Source organism: Rosa rugosa, chromosome 6, assembly GCF_958449725.1.
Source record: "Rosa rugosa chromosome 6, drRosRugo1.1, whole genome shotgun sequence".
NCBI classification, from domain to species: domain Eukaryota; kingdom Viridiplantae; phylum Streptophyta; class Magnoliopsida; order Rosales; family Rosaceae; genus Rosa; species Rosa rugosa.
The window spans coordinates 28086894-28102395 of record NC_084825.1 but is presented as its reverse complement, the minus strand read 5'-3'; the positions used below and the strand labels follow the sequence as shown (position 1 = coordinate 28102395).

General features: G+C 38.0%; 1 protein-coding gene across 1 annotated transcript; it reads right to left on the bottom strand.

The window, feature by feature from the left end:
• Positions 1–8364: 8364 nt before the first annotated feature.
• Positions 8365–15298, bottom strand: LOC133716522 (uncharacterized). The gene is made up of 3 exons (XM_062143224.1): positions 12955–15298; positions 10537–12870; positions 8365–8885 (listed from the first exon to the last, which is right to left on the bottom strand). Exons 1-3 carry the CDS (start codon positions 15296–15298, stop codon positions 8365–8367), a joined length of 5199 nt encoding a protein of 1732 aa, XP_061999208.1.
• Positions 15299–15502: the final 204 nt, after the last annotated feature.

Below are 15502 nucleotides of genomic sequence, written 5' to 3'. Positions count from 1 at the left end.
CTCTCACTCTCTCTTTTTCCTTTTTCCTAGAGCCTGATTTATTCTCTTTCCATACCATCATAGATTAAAGCCTCGTATTAACCTAGAGCCCAGAATCTCAGGAATCACACCACTCTGCCTTGGCCACATTCACTTGTCCTTTACCCAAACCCTCACTGCCATTGTTATTACCTCTCTACAACTCAATTCAGATATATGCAAATTTAGCTCGTCTTCGAATTCGACCACTAAGGCAGTCTCAATCGAAGGCTACGATTGCGTTTCTTCTCGCAATTGAGGGAGTTATCGATGCAGGCAATGGAAGTTGCCATGCAGGTTAGGGTTTCGACAGGGAAGCCGGGATTGAATCTTTGATGTTGTGCATGGAGAAGATAACTGCTGATTAGGCGAAGGCGTGCCCACTCGTAAGGGACATTCACTTGGTAAATTTTCATTCTTTTTCGAACTCAATTTAGAGGCAGTCAAGTCTCTGAGATAGGATTTGAGGTGGAAGGGTGGGGTTCCAATGAAGTTGCATATAGATACCAGAGAAAAAGCGATGATGGGTGGGAAATTGAAGAGCAAGACGGTGGGGGTTACGGCTATGAGTCAGCAAATTAATCAGAAGGATAACACTGAAAGGTAAGTCTCTATCATTGGCTTCTGTTACTAACTCCCATAGCAAGGTTGATCTTTGGATCATGATTTGTAGATGGACCATTTAATCATTACTTAATTGCTCTCTATAATTAACTTACAAACCTAGAAACCATGAACGAAGAACCCAAATGGGTTTCTGAAGGCAGCAGATGACGTTCATGGAGAGTGAGGTGTTTTGATGGGGTAGAAGAATAAGGTAAAAAGTTTAGGAGGAAGATATCAAGAGAGTGTAGAGGAAGAAGACAAGAGGTGATGAGGGTAAAAAAAATAAAGGTAAATAGGTCACTCACCAACAAGGTAAAGATTACAGGTAACAGAGACCATGCATGACAATTCAAATTTTCACCATGAAGACCATTTAGCTAATTGACATGTCAGAATAAACATGAAAGTTGCTGATAATTACCTAATTGCCACTGTGTATTCAATAGGTTTATAATACTGATAATTATGAAACTTAGGGGGGTGTATTGTATATCGAATTACTATTACTTTTAAATAAATCCATGGAATTTAAAAATCTGAGTGTATTTAATAAAGACTTTTAACAGTCCATAAAAGTCTGGGTGTATTCAATTAGGATTTTAAAAAATCTTTATGAATTCCACCAAAGTCTAGGGGTATTCAATTAGGACTTTTAAAAATGAATAGAAGTTTAGGGGTATTCAAAATATCATTCATACATACGGAATTAGATCGAAAATCATGGAAAATCATGGACTTTGTAGTGTTCAGTATAAATACCAAATTCCAATATTTTTCTAGCCACCAGAGCAAAGATTTTGAGTGTGGAAAAGTCTGTCAAACTTCTTCTATCTACGCATGAAAAGGTTGGTCCTCCATCATCTCTCTTTCATGATTTCTTTTTTCTTTTCTCTAATATTTTGTGATATCAACCTCTAATACCTAACATGTTCATTGTTGTTGTTGAATTTGATTTTTTTTTTTTCAATTGTGATGCTTGGAACCCTAGTAACCCAAATATTATCATCAACTCGTAAAACCCTAAAAGCCAAATTTGTCGTCTATACGTATATGTCTAATGCTTTTACGGTTCGATCATAGTCCTGCATTTTACACTATTGCGGTTATTGCTATTGTCGTCCTAATTGTTTGCTGCGTATGTTTCTTCTTCTTATTTGTTTTTCTCTCTAGGTTTTCTGTTTCTTTTGTATTTGTTGCCGTCCTATATGGCATGGTTCTCTTTTTTTTGCTACTGCTTTGCCCTTGTGGCTCTTAAGTTCGGGTAGATAAGCCAAACGGTGGGTGTTTTTGTTTTTTTCCTTCATGCCAGACCTTCTTTTCTATACGTAAATTAGTGTGTGTGATTTTACCTTGCATTAAGAAAGGACTTATGTTGACAATCTCATGTCAACTTTCTTAAAATGATTGTAATGTCAGAGGTGCAATTTGGTTCAAGCTTTGGGTGATTCTATACAGAGTTATTAATTTTCATTAAAATTTTGCTTTAACCCTTCAATTTGAAGCCAATGTTGGCCACCACTAAAGCCGGCAATGGCTGATAAAATTATGTCAGGTAATTTATTTTCTTTTTCTAAAATTTAGTGTTCTTTTTTATGCTTTGAGAATATTATGTGTATGTTAAGCAGCGCTTTATTAATGTTAGAAAATTTACTTTGGGATTACAGAGTAGTAGGTTGAGTAAATAGGATCACTGAATCTTCAGAGAGCTAATTCAGCTAAGTTTGTAGTCAGTTGAGATATATATATATATATATATATATATATATATATATATATATATATATATATATATATATATATATATAGGAATAATGTTCTGGAGTTTTGATTCATGTTGGTTGGGCAAATTGCCGTGATGACAGTTGTCTGGATCCTTGGATGTAGAGAAATAAAAGAATGGGACTGTGAAGGGGAAGAAGTTGACTGTTTTTCAGTTTTGTCATCTTATGGACCTCAATTTCTTCAGGATTCAGATTCTTTTTATTTTCCCCTTCAAATTCCTTTAAATTGGAATGCAGTTGTTACAAACGAGATTGATAGGGTTATATATTCAAGGGAATTATAATTACCTCCCATGGAAACAGATCGTGATCAAGTTTTGGGGTTATGAGAGAGTCTGATTTGTGCAATTTATGAGTACTGTTTATAATCATATTGTATGGCATGCTATAAGAAACAAACAAGTGTGGATCAAAATGTAATTGAATGAATTATGAAACAAAGAAAAATTAATCAAAGAGAAGTTGGCTAGGTAATAATCAATATGAACAATGTATCAAAATTTGTTATTTTTGTCTCTGCACCCAATTGTCTGAGTTGGTTCCTTTGTATTTTTTTTTTTTGAATAGGATTTGATGTAATTAGATATCAAAGCCATGAAAACAGGCCAGAGTCTAACAGAACTTACATAAGAAAACCCGGGACAAACCGGATAACCTATCTAAGCCACTCTAAACTCATTAAAATCTAAAGGGACGCTCGCTGAATAGCAAGCCTAAACTAAGCAAGAGTAGTCTCGCTCTCTAAGGAAGAAAAATTCATCTAGTCTAATCTGCCAATCACGCAATTGTGGTACAAATATCAACTAGAAACGTCTTAGAAAAGCCTATAGAAATTACCCCTACTTCAAAGGCTTGAGTCCATAATGTCTAAAAGCTTAGAGAACTTAAAGAGGCGCTAGTCCCTCCCCTTTAGGGTTGGAACCAACACCATCTTCAACCTCTGCAGTAGCCAACAACCTCGGCATCAGGTTGGTCTCTCGGCTCTTGGTTGTAGTCTTCGCATCTAAGTCAGTATCACTTTTCGCAGTCTTGCTCGTCCCTGCCGTACCATAAGGCAACTCATTCAAATTACCCACAATACGGCCGCTCTTCCTCTTTGGTTGTCCAACGTTTCTCTCCAACAATTCCATAATCATTGCAGCCAGGTGCATTACAAGAGAGCCCAAATGTGATAATATATCCCAGGCATAAAATACACCATTTGACCTTCTATAGAAATTGGGCTGCCCAGATGCTCTGGGCACCCAACCTTTTAACACCTTGAAATCATCCTCGGCACCTAGTCTAGCGCCGCCACTCATCTCAACCGCCATCCTAAGCCAGGTTCCTCCTGCAACGCCGACGATCTTCCACACTGCTTTCTTCCTCAGCCAGGTTTCCATCCAAACTAGGTCGTCATTGCCACCACGACCTGACAGTCGCAACCCAAGCTCGGCAGTCGAGGCATCAAAACCAGGGATATACATATCGATTCCACCAACATCAACACTCTGTCGTCGGGCCAAATTGTCGGGATGCCACACCGAAGCATATGTCGTCCCACCATCATCATTCTAAGAGGTCAGACACTCATCATCCTTCTCCCTCAGAATCGGATCTGCAGTAAGAAATCGGATATGTCCGATCAGAATCAGAGCCAAGACCGACCATAAAAGGACCGTATGGAGAAAGCTGACGCCGGAGCGAATCTGGCGCGCTATACGAGGGCGACAAGGACCGCCGTCTTCATGCTCTGCCAGTCGGCGCTGCTAGGGTTCCATGGGGGAGAGTTATCATTGTTTCTTTTTGGTTCCTTTTGTATGCAGGTTTAAAGAAAAGGAAAAATCTGACTAATAAACTAGCTTGGTTTTTCTTTTTTATAAGTATTGTGAAATCTATAGAAGTCATTCATATAAAGTCTGTAGATTTTTACAAATCAGTAAAATATCTGTGCTAAAAGTCAATGGTTTTAAGAAATCAATAAAAGTCTATTAACTTTTTATAGAGTCCATGGACTTTTGAAAAAGTCTATCATTTAAAAACACTCCACACAAATCCAAATACAATACACCCCCCTTATTAAATTTGGTATGAAAGATATTATTGTATTGACGATTTAATTACATTATGAGAATACAATTATATATGAACAATGAATTGTTTTCCAAGAAAAGAATATTCTACTCTAGACAATTCTATTCTAGAGATAGAAACAATATACTGATAATGATTTGTTCCATTTTATGTCTCACCACTCCCTCTCAAGTGGAGAGTGATTATTGTGAACTCCCAACTTGCCAACAATAAATTCACAAGAGGTTTGGTGGAGAAATCTGCAACTGTTATATGGATCTTCCTTGATTTTATGTATTGTCACACCATATGGTAATCTAAGTCAATATACTTGCTTCTCTCATGAAATACTGGATTTGCTGTAATGGATAACACTAATTGATTGTCACAATACAATCTTGCTGGGCTTGAATAATCAATGCCAAGATCTCTCAAGATATATTGTAGCCAAACAAGCTCACAACTAGCATCTGCCTTTGACTGATATTCTGTTTCTGCAGTTAATCATGCAACGGTATCTTGCTTCTTTGTCTTCTAAGAAAGTAAGAAATTCCCTAAAAATGTGCTATACCAAGTGACTAACCTTTTTGTGTTTTGACGGCTAGCCCAATCTGAATCACAATATGTCTCTAATTCAAGATGATTATCCAGTAAAAATAAGAGTCAGTGTCCTGGAGTTCCTTCAAATAATGTAGGACCCGAAGTGCAGTTTTTAAATGTGGCTTTCTTGGTTGGTGCTTGAAACGACTTAATATATGGACAGAGAATATAATGTCATGCCGTGTAAGATAAATGCGGCATCGTCCTACTAACCTTCGGTTACGCGAGGGATAGCAATTCTCCATTAGTGGCATAAAGTTTTCAAGTATTGCTCCATAGGAAACACAGCACGACCTACTCCAAGAAGTCCAACATCATCAACCACATCCAAGGCATACTTTCTTTGAAAGATAAAAATTCCTCTCTCGAAACGTGCCACTTCTATGCTAAAAAAATATTTGAAATTGCCAAGATCCTTAATGTGAAAGCGTTGGTGAAGAAAATCTTTCAGACTGGATAACTTCAGGATTATTTCATGTAATTACAATGTCATCCACATAAATCAAAATGGTAGTAAATGAGAAGTTAGTGGACCTAGTAAATAATGAATAATCTGCTAAAGATTGTTTGAAACCTGCTTGTTGAAGGGCAATAGTAAATTTCTCAAACCAAATCCTGGATGCCTGTTTTAAGGCATATAATGATTTATTTAGTCAACACAGCAAATTCTCCCCCTGTCAACTAAAGCCAGGAGGTGGGAGCATGTAAAAGTGTATTTCTTCATCCAAATCACCATGGAGGAATGCATTTTGAACATCAAGTTGATAAAAAGACCAATGACGCACAGCTGCAATGGCAAGTAAACACTTCAAAGTGACTAATTTTGCTGTAGGGGAAAAAGTCTCTTTTTAGTCCAAGCCTTCTTTTTGTATAACCTTTCGCCACATGGCATGCCTTATAGCGCACAATTGAACCATAAGAGTTGTATTTGATTTTGCAAACCCATTTGCAACCAATAGCTTTCTTAATTTCCAGCAAGCAAAATGTTAGTGTCCAAGTTTTATTTTGCCCAGGGGCCTATATCTCTATGTTCATCGCCTCACGCTATTTAGGATATGTCTCAGCTTGGGCAAAAGAAGTGGACTTTATATTTTGAGAAATAATTGCTACAAAAGAGTGGTGAGTGGAAGATAGTTAATGATAGTTAAGAAATCAGAAACTGGGTAATAAGTGCTTTCACTTTTGCAGAAGCAGAACCCAATGAAGACATTAGATTAAAAGAAGTCTGGTAAAAATGGAAATCTTTAAGAATAGCAGATTGTTGGCGAACTCGCTTGGAATGGTCAGTTGGTTCTAGTGGTAGTGGTAACGAAGATGGTAGGATAGGAGTTGGTACTGCAATCCAGTTTGATGTTGGGATTGTTTCTGTTGTTGCAATCCTTTTTGTGGGTAATGCAGAATGAGGGCTTGTAAACATGATCGAAAAATAGCTTTCAATCCTTGGTGGCGATGATATGAGTAAAGGATGATTGTTTTGCTAAGAAGATGGTACTGTGGTTGGTGAAGAGGAATCTGAACTTGGATCTTCGTGTAGGGGTAATGGTAGGACTGTGCCTTTTGATGAAGGGCTTTGATTATCTGTTTGAAATGAAAAAGTATCTTCATGGAAAACAACATCTCTACTAGAAAAGAATTTGTGAGTGATTAAATCATATAAATGATAAGCTTTCTGTCCAAAAGGATGACCAAAAAATACACTTTCATGCTCTATGATCAAATTTGTGGGGAGGTGCATGTAAGATTAGTGGCATAATAAAGACAACAAAAAACATGTAATTGTGTATATGTGGACGGATCATAGAGCAAAACTTACACCTACATATACACTTTATAAAAAAAAAAAGCAATTCATAGGGTGGTTTACTAGACAAAACTTGTGTGGATAAATAATTGATCAAATAGGTTGTCACGCCCCGAATTTCAATCATAATTAATAATACAATTTCAATCAACACAAGAATTCCGGACATGATGGTTCAGACATCAATACAAAATACCACTAATATTTTTTTTTTAAACAAGGCAACCAACGATGTCCCGAACCCTCAATGTAAATACAAACTCGTTCTTTAGAGTCACATATTACATTACACAAAGTTTACAAATTAAATTGCGTTAACAAAATAATAAGTAACCACTCCTCAGAGCTTACTACACATGTAATTACCTGATGGAACAAATATTTGAAGTACCGTTATGTATAGAAATTTATTTTAAAAGAAATGCGATACATAACACAGAGATTTGCTAACGCAGTGTAAACCTCTCCACTGAGGAAACTTCACTGCGTGGCTTTTAACGTAGCCAACACGAAAATGCAATCCAATATGAATCACTAGGGTTTACAGAATACAAGTCGTGTTGTTCTTAACAACACTATCACTTAGCAACACATGCTAACTTGTTTTACAACTGTTCTAATTCCTAGTACAATATTCAAGATACTCAATCTTCAACTTTTCTTGCTATCAATTTAAATCACGATCTTGAGAATAAATATGAATGATTTTGCAATGGAATACATGAAACACATAAAGAGGGTTTTTCAGAAAAACAATATGAACAACTCTAATAAACCAATGTAGAGCAATTTTATGCAATTAAAAACCCCAACACTAACTTTCGTTTAGAAACCTTTTATAGGGGAGAAACTCTCCCCCTCAATCAAATCTTTTCTTAATAATTAATTAAGAAAAATATAGAAAGGTTTTAAAACAATTTTTGAATGTACAATCGAAACTTTCTTAACCAAGATCTCAAATTGATATGCATGTTTAAATCCCTCTTTAATGCATAACAGATTTGAATCAAATTGACTGATATGCATATCAATCAAAGAGCATAAAAAAGATATGGAATCAAAACATATTAAACTCAAGATCAATGACTTAATTGGTCCTAATGTCTTCAAGATCCGATCCTTTGATCTTTTCTCTTTGTTTCCTTAATGCTCCGGTTTCCTTGTGACAAGGGGAAATCATGTATTGAATGGTGAATAGCCCAAAATACTTACAATCTCCCCCTTTGGGCAATCCCATTCAACACATGACAATTTTTCTTCTTGATGTTCCTGCATGTTAGAATTTAAACAGACATACATATAATGTGAACAAAAAAATGCTACTTGGAAAAAGGAATCAGTTTCCATCCTTTTCCTGTCCAAGTTGCCAAGATAAAGTTACTTAATAATAAAAAGCATCCAAAAATATCTGTGCTTATGCACTTACAACCCAACAAGCAAAAATAAATATTGTTTGATAGAAATTAAACTGCAGAGATCATAAAAAGCAGAAAAATTAAAAAAAAGTTACTTCTCCCCCTTTGAATGGGAAGGCACATCAAATTCCTCACAAAGCTTGGTGACGTTGTCCAGAAACTCCTCGTCATCCATGGAAGCGGAGCTCTCCTCCGGTGTAAGAGGTTCCGGCCTGACGTTGGAAGGACGGGGAGCGTCAAACCCGGGAGGGTGACGCTGCATGTTCCGGATCTCCTGTGTGAGTGTGGTCAGAGCATGTCGAGTACGAACTAGAAGGGAATGCATGTCGTCCATGTCCGTAGTAAGGCAAGCAATTCGCCAGTCAGCCACCAAGATCTGGTCACGGAGACTATCCAGAGAGACAGGAGGAGGAGGAATAGCAGAAGAGGCACCAGAAGAGGAGAGGCGAAGAAGGGGGCTCCGACTGCGTTCACGTTGCATGCCGGGATGGAGAATACCGGCTCGGGCAGCGGCCTGACGGCCTTCCTCTGGAGGAGGCAGGCGGCGATGTCCACCAAGTCGAGTTGTTTGCTTTGTGCGAACCATGGTTAGAGAAGAGGATGTGAAAGAACCTGCACACAGAGACAACCAAGAGTAAAATCCGAGGGAGACAAGAGAGGCTATATATATTGAACCAGTAGGGTTAGAAAACCAAAGGTTGCACCGGTTGGGATAGCGTCTCAAATGGGGAGAGGAATTATGACAATTAGTTTTTCGAGAAACACGCATGCAACTTACTTCTCCCCCTCAACTTAGGTTTAATCAATAAGGAATTTTAAGTGCAACCAGATGTATTTTAAGCAAGGAAAGGAAGCGAAGAGACGAAAATATTCCCATAATCAGCAATGATATCACATGATTGTTTCCTTTTCCAAGTATCAAGGCAATGAATGTATTTGTCATATTGAAGAGAGAAAATATAGCATAGTTCAATCACAGAGAGCATAAATCACATAGTGAAAGTAACATAGTTCAGAGTACGAAGCATGATGTATTCTATCAACAAAGATAATTGGTACTCATAGTCAGACCTTAGGAAGTAACGTTGTGATAAAAGTGAGTATAACCAGTATGTGGGGCTTAGAAATAAGTTTAGTGACAGAGAGAAGGAGTGAAGTAGGTGAACTGACCATGTACCCCAAGCTCATGATATCCCCTGAAAAGAAGTAGGAAACATTGTTCCCAAGCACGGATTTAATTTGAGTCATTGACCTTTTTTTTTTTTTTTTTTTTTATGTTGTGACAATTCGAACTCATGTAACAAGAATCTTCTCAGCAACTCCCAGAACAGATGTTCTTAGGGTACTAAACATAACAAGGATGCTCCATGGAGAGAGTCTCGAGTTGTTGTCAGCAATATTTTATTTTACGTGCAAAGATCACTCACCAACTCGTTTCTTGCAAACCTTAGAAAGTTCACCACAACTAAGGCCTGATTACTCGGAGAGATGAGATATAGTTATCCATTCTCGTTTCTTACAAACCCTAGAAAGTTCACCACAACTAGGACCTGATTACTTTGAGAAGAGGGAATGAATCATTTCAGCATTTTAAGTAGTTCTTCTACTTCACCGAATCTCTTGTGACAGGAAACACACAGCATGCCACCACATAGGCTATAAGTGAAAGTGCATAGGAGGGTTACGGGATACAGGAGCTAAACATGAGTACACAATTTTATTTGTCCAGAATAAGGCATGGCAACAAAGGAGACATAGCTGGAAATATGTACATTTCACTAGTGACTGTGGTCAAAGGATACTAGGATCACAATTTTCTCAATCAATAGTGGACAGTCATTCTTGTGCCTTAATGCTTAGAACATATCCCTAGGGCATTTCTCAACATCTCAAACCTAGCAGTGTCAAGAGGCTTAGTGAATAAATCAGCAAGTTGATTTTCAGTGGGCACAAAGCTTAACTCAAGTATGTTTTGTTCAACCAAATCCCTAATAAAATGATATCGAAGATCAATGTGCTTTGTTCTAGAGTGTTGAACAGGATTCTTGGTGATGTTGATAGCACTAGTGTTGTCACAAAAGATAGATAACGTACCTTGAGGAATGCCATAATCATGAAGCATTTGTTTCATCCAAAGCATTTGCGTGCAACAACTCCCAGCTGCAACATACTCAGCTTCTGCAGTAGAGAGAGATGCAATTTTGTTTCTTGCTATGCCAGGCAACCAGATTGTTGCCAATGAAGAAACATCCCCCTGAAGTACTTTTTCTATCCTTTAAGTTTCCACCCCAGTCAGCATCAGAATATCCTGCAATTTCCACGTTAGTATCAAAGGTATAGAAAATCCCACAGTTAACTGTACCTGATATATAGCGAATGATTCTCTTGACAACTTCTAAGTGTGATTCTTTAGGATTAGCTTGAAAGCGTGCGCACACTCCTACACTGTAAGATATGTCAGGTCTGCTGGCAGTGAGATAGAGTAAACTACCTATCATACTGCGATATAGTGTGTGATCAACTGATTTCCCATCCTGGTCTTCGCTCAGCTTAATAGTGGTACTCATGGGATTGCTCACTGTCTTCTTAGATTCAAGACCAAATTTCTTGATTAGATTTTCAGCGTATTTTGTTTGAGAGAGAAATAAACCAGTGTCCATCTGCGTTACTTGCAGTCCAAGAAAGAAAGTTAGTTCACCACACATACTCATTTCAAACTCACTTTCCATGATAGATTGGAACTCTTTGACAAGATATCTAGAAGTGGAACCAAAAACAATGTCATCAACATACACTTGGGCAATGATAATATCATTTTTGGTTCGTTTTACAAACAATGTTTTATCAATAGACCCTCTAGCATACCCTTTTCCCACAAGATGAGTGGAGAGCCTCTCATACCAGGCTCGGAGAGCCTGCTTTAGCCCATACAGAGCCTTCTTGAGACGGTAGACATGATCTAAGTTATGTGGATCTTGGAAACCTGGTGGTTGTTCCACATAAACTTCTTCCTGAAGGTTCCCATTTAGAAAAGCAGTTTTGACATCCATTTGAAACAATTTGAACCTAAGATGACAAGCTATGGAAAGGAGTAATCTAACTGATTCTAATCTAGCCACAGGAGCAAATGTCTCGTCAAAGTCAAGACCTTCAATCTGAGAGTATCCTTGAGCTACTAGTCGAGCTTTGTTTCTAACCACATTCCCTCTTTCATCACTTTTGTTTCTGAAAATCCACTTAGTTCCTATAACATTGCATTTACTAGGTCGAGGTACCAAGTACCACACATCATTCCTAGTAAATTGATTTAGCTCATCCTGCATGGCACTAATCCAGTTATCATCCAATAAAGCTGCCTTAATATTTTTTGGTTCAACAATAGACACAAAACCAAAATGAGATATAATGTTCATGCTTAGCAGATTTTCAGTAATAAAGCATAGCAATACATTTCTTTCACTTACCTCAGAATTACTTACCTGAGCTGTAGCTTTTCTCCTTGTTGTCAATCCATCTTTCAGATTTCCGATGATATCTTGAGAGGAGTGGTCCTTTTGAACTTGTTTGAATCCTTTCCTTTGGATGGGAGCTGGTTCAAAAATGTTGTCGGGGATCTCCTCTTCCTCTTCATCAGTTGAGGCTTCTGCAATTTCTGGTGGTGTGATAGAGGAGGGTGATGGATCTGCATATGATTCTTCCTGTTTTACACATTGATCATCAATAGAAACATTAATGGATTCCATAACAACGCGGGTTCTTTTATTGTAAACCCTATAAGCTCTACTGTTTAGAGAATATCCCAAGAATACACCATCGTCACTTCTAGCATCAAATTTTCCAAGATGCTCTCTATCACGTAAAATGTAGCAAGGGCTGCCAATAATATGAAAGTATCCAACATTTGGTTTTTTACCTTTCCACAGCTCATAAGCTGTTTGATCAGTACCTGGTCTGAAAAATACTCTGTTTATAGTATAACAAGCAGTATTGATAGCCTCAGCCCAAAAGTTTGTGCTTAAACCTGCAGCATGCAACATTACTCGAGCCATGTCCAGCAATACCCTATTTTTCCTTTCCACAATGCCATTTTGCTGTGGAGTGATTGGAGCTGAGAACTCATGAGACACACCAAGCTCATGAAAATAGTTAGAGAAAGAGGCATTTTTAAATTCAGTACCATTATCCGATCTTACCCTCACTATGCTAGTATTTGATGACTTCTTTTCAATGATCAATTTTTGACTCAAGTTTTTAAAAGATTCAAACGTTTCCGTCTTATCTTTTAAGAAATTTACCCAGGTGTATCTTGAGAAATCATCTACAACTACTAGCATGTAGCTCTTACCTCCAATGCTTTCAGATTGAGCTGGTCCCATGAGATCCATGTGTAAAAGTTCCAAGACTGTTGTGGTTGTTGCAGAATTCACCATCCTGTGAGGAGCCTTGGTTTGCTTTCCAATTTTGCAGTCTCCACATATCTTGTCAGTTTTGCCCTTTAAATTTGGTAAGCCTCGGACACATTGCTTGGAGGATAATTTTAGCAAGTCTTGATAGTTTACATGTCCCATCTTTTTGTGCCAGAGTTCAAAGGTTTCCTCTGTAGTTTTTACAGACAAACAGGGCTGCAAGCTGGAAGATTCATTAGCTTGAATATGTTAACAGTTATCAACAGATCTCTTACCTCCCATGATACCTTCTCCTTTCTGATTTAAGACTAAACATCTCTGTTTGTTAAACCATACATCTTCATAGTCGTCAGCCAAATGGCTTACGCTAATCAGATTTGCAGTTAAGCCTTCAACAAATAGCACATTTTTGAGATTAGGTATACCTGGGGTGTTCACTGTACCTTGCACTAGGATATTTGCTTTTCTTCCATCTCCAAATGTGACTGATCCTGTTGTGTTCTCATCTTCAAAAGAAGTAAACCAGGTTTTGTCTCCAGTCATGTGTCTAGAGCAGCCACTGTCAACATACCAGAAATCTCGTCTTTTGTCAGCTAATGCAGTCAGGGCTACTAAACAAGATGCCTCAATGTGAGATCTTTGTCGAGTTTTGTTTGCACAAGCAAAGAGACAAGTATGATCAGTTTTATCAATATAAGACTGAAGACATTTACTTTCATTTTTCTTGGTCCAGACAACTTTTCTTTTGTCAGTTGGAAGGTTTTTCTTCGAAACAATTTCTGTTAATTTGTTGATGAGCTCTTTTTGTTCTTTAAGTTCAAAACTTAGAGATTCAACAGTGTATTTTTCTTGAGAGTGCTGTGAGTTTGAAAATCTTCCATTACACCTAGGTCTGATATGGCCTATCTTACCACAGTGATGACATGTAGGGATAAAAGGTCTAGGGTTTGCGTACCTGTTCTGACCAGTGTGAGACTCTTGGTCACGATTTACTTGAAGGTTTTGATTTGGTTGTCCTTCCTTCACATTTTTGACAGAATCATCAGTGGAGATTTCTTCCTTTTCTACAGTTGGTCTTGATGCTCTTACGAACTTGGTACATTTGGAATTTTCCCCAGTGTATCCTAACCCACAAGTATCATGAGGAGCCTTTCCAGATCCGAGTAATTTGGACATGGCAATGGAGCTGACATCAAATTTGGTGAATCTTTCTTGAGTCGATTTTAACTCTTCTTGCAATGCCTCGTTTTTAGCCAACAGTTCCAAGTTCAATGCTCGTTGTCCTTTAACGTCCAGTTCCAGCAGTTTTATCTTGTTGAGACGCTCATTTCTTTCAGTCTTCCAAGTCAATAATCCTTGGTCACCTTGTAAATCTGCTGCTTCACTTTGTAAATTTGCTGATTCCAATAATTGCTCCAATTTTTCTTTCTCAGTTCTCAGAAAATCAACTTCTTTTTCCAAGCTCAAGTTTTTTAGCAAGGTTGCCTTTGAAGCTTTGTAGAGTTGTCTGCAGCGGATATTTGTTTCATCATCAGCAGAGAAAGACTCGTCACTATCTGAATCAGGTAGAAACGATGATACAAGTGCTACGTTTTCAATTTCTTGAGACTCATCATCACTCCAAGTTGAAAGTAGAGACTTGTTGTTGCTATTTTCATGCTTCCTATTTCCACACTCGGTAGAGATGTGACCGTAGCCACCACATTCATAGCACTTAGGTTTTCCTGAGTGATTTCCTTTGAAGTTCCCTTTTCCACTCTTGTTGTTGTAGTCATTGTAACTACCACTGCTGGTATAATTATTTTTTCTAGGCACAGTCGAATTCCTAGAAGAGTTCTTGCTTTTGAGAAATCTTTTGAATTCCTTTGTCAGTAGGGCTAGATCTTGTGTTTCCTCTTCATCTTCTGTTCCTTTCATTGCCTTGAAGGCTACACCCTTGTTTTTCTTCTCAGGTTTTAACCTCATCTCATAGGTTTTAAGATTTCCAATGAGTTCATCGAGTGGGTACTCGTCAATGTCAAAAGAGTCCTCTATGCTAGTGACTTTTGAGTGAAATTTTTCTGGCAGGGCCCTGAGTATCCTTTTAACTATCTTATCTTCATCAAAAGGTGCTCCCAGACTACGACACTGACCAGAGATTTTAAGAATTCTACCATGAAAATCATCCACGGTTTCATCATCTCCCATAGTCATGGTTTCGAATTCAAATATCAGTGCTTGCAGTTTCTGTGCACGTACCTTCTTATTTCCTTCATACGTAGTCTGTAGAAGATCCCATGCTTGCTTGGCAGTGTCACAGTGACTGATTCTCAATTTTTCTCGTTCAGATAGGGCTGTGAAAATACTGTTCTTAGCCTTGAAATCTGCTTGCAAATCACGAACTTCTTCATCAGTCCAATCCTTCCTTGGTTTGGGAGTGGAAGTGGAGGAGCTTTCTCCTTTCGCCTTTACCATAGGTATAGTCCAACCATTTTCTACAATATTCCACACATGTTCATCTTGAGCATAGAGATATGATTTCATGTAGATTTTCCACTGAGTATATTTTTCACATCCACCCTCGAACCATGGAGGACTGTTTATAGATCCGCCAGCAGCCCTATCACGTGAATGTTCCATCTTTCTGGGATCACTAGAAATTTCTAGAACCCGCTCTGATGCCAATTGTAATTACCTGATGGAACAAATATTTGAAGTCCCGTTATGTATAGAAATTTATTTTAAAAGAAATGCGATACATAACACGGAGATTTGCTAACGCAGTGTAAACCTCTCCACTGAGGAAACTTCACTGCGTGGCTTTTAACATAGCCAACACGAAAA

Bases quoted from the DNA above. Each gene is read 5' to 3' on its own strand.
- LOC133716522 (XM_062143224.1), bottom strand. From the start codon at position 15,298: ATGGAACATTCACGTGATAGGGCTGCTGGCGGATCTATAAACAGTCCT. The intron at 12,871-12,954 runs GTAAGAGATCTG...TAAAAACTACAG, and splicing joins AGGAGAAGGTATCATGGGAG to AGGAAACCTTTGAACTCTGG. The intron at 8,886-10,536 runs GTACTTCAGGGG...CTCTGTGTGCAG, and splicing joins AAACTTAAAGGATAGAAAAA to GTTCTTTCACATCCTCTTCT.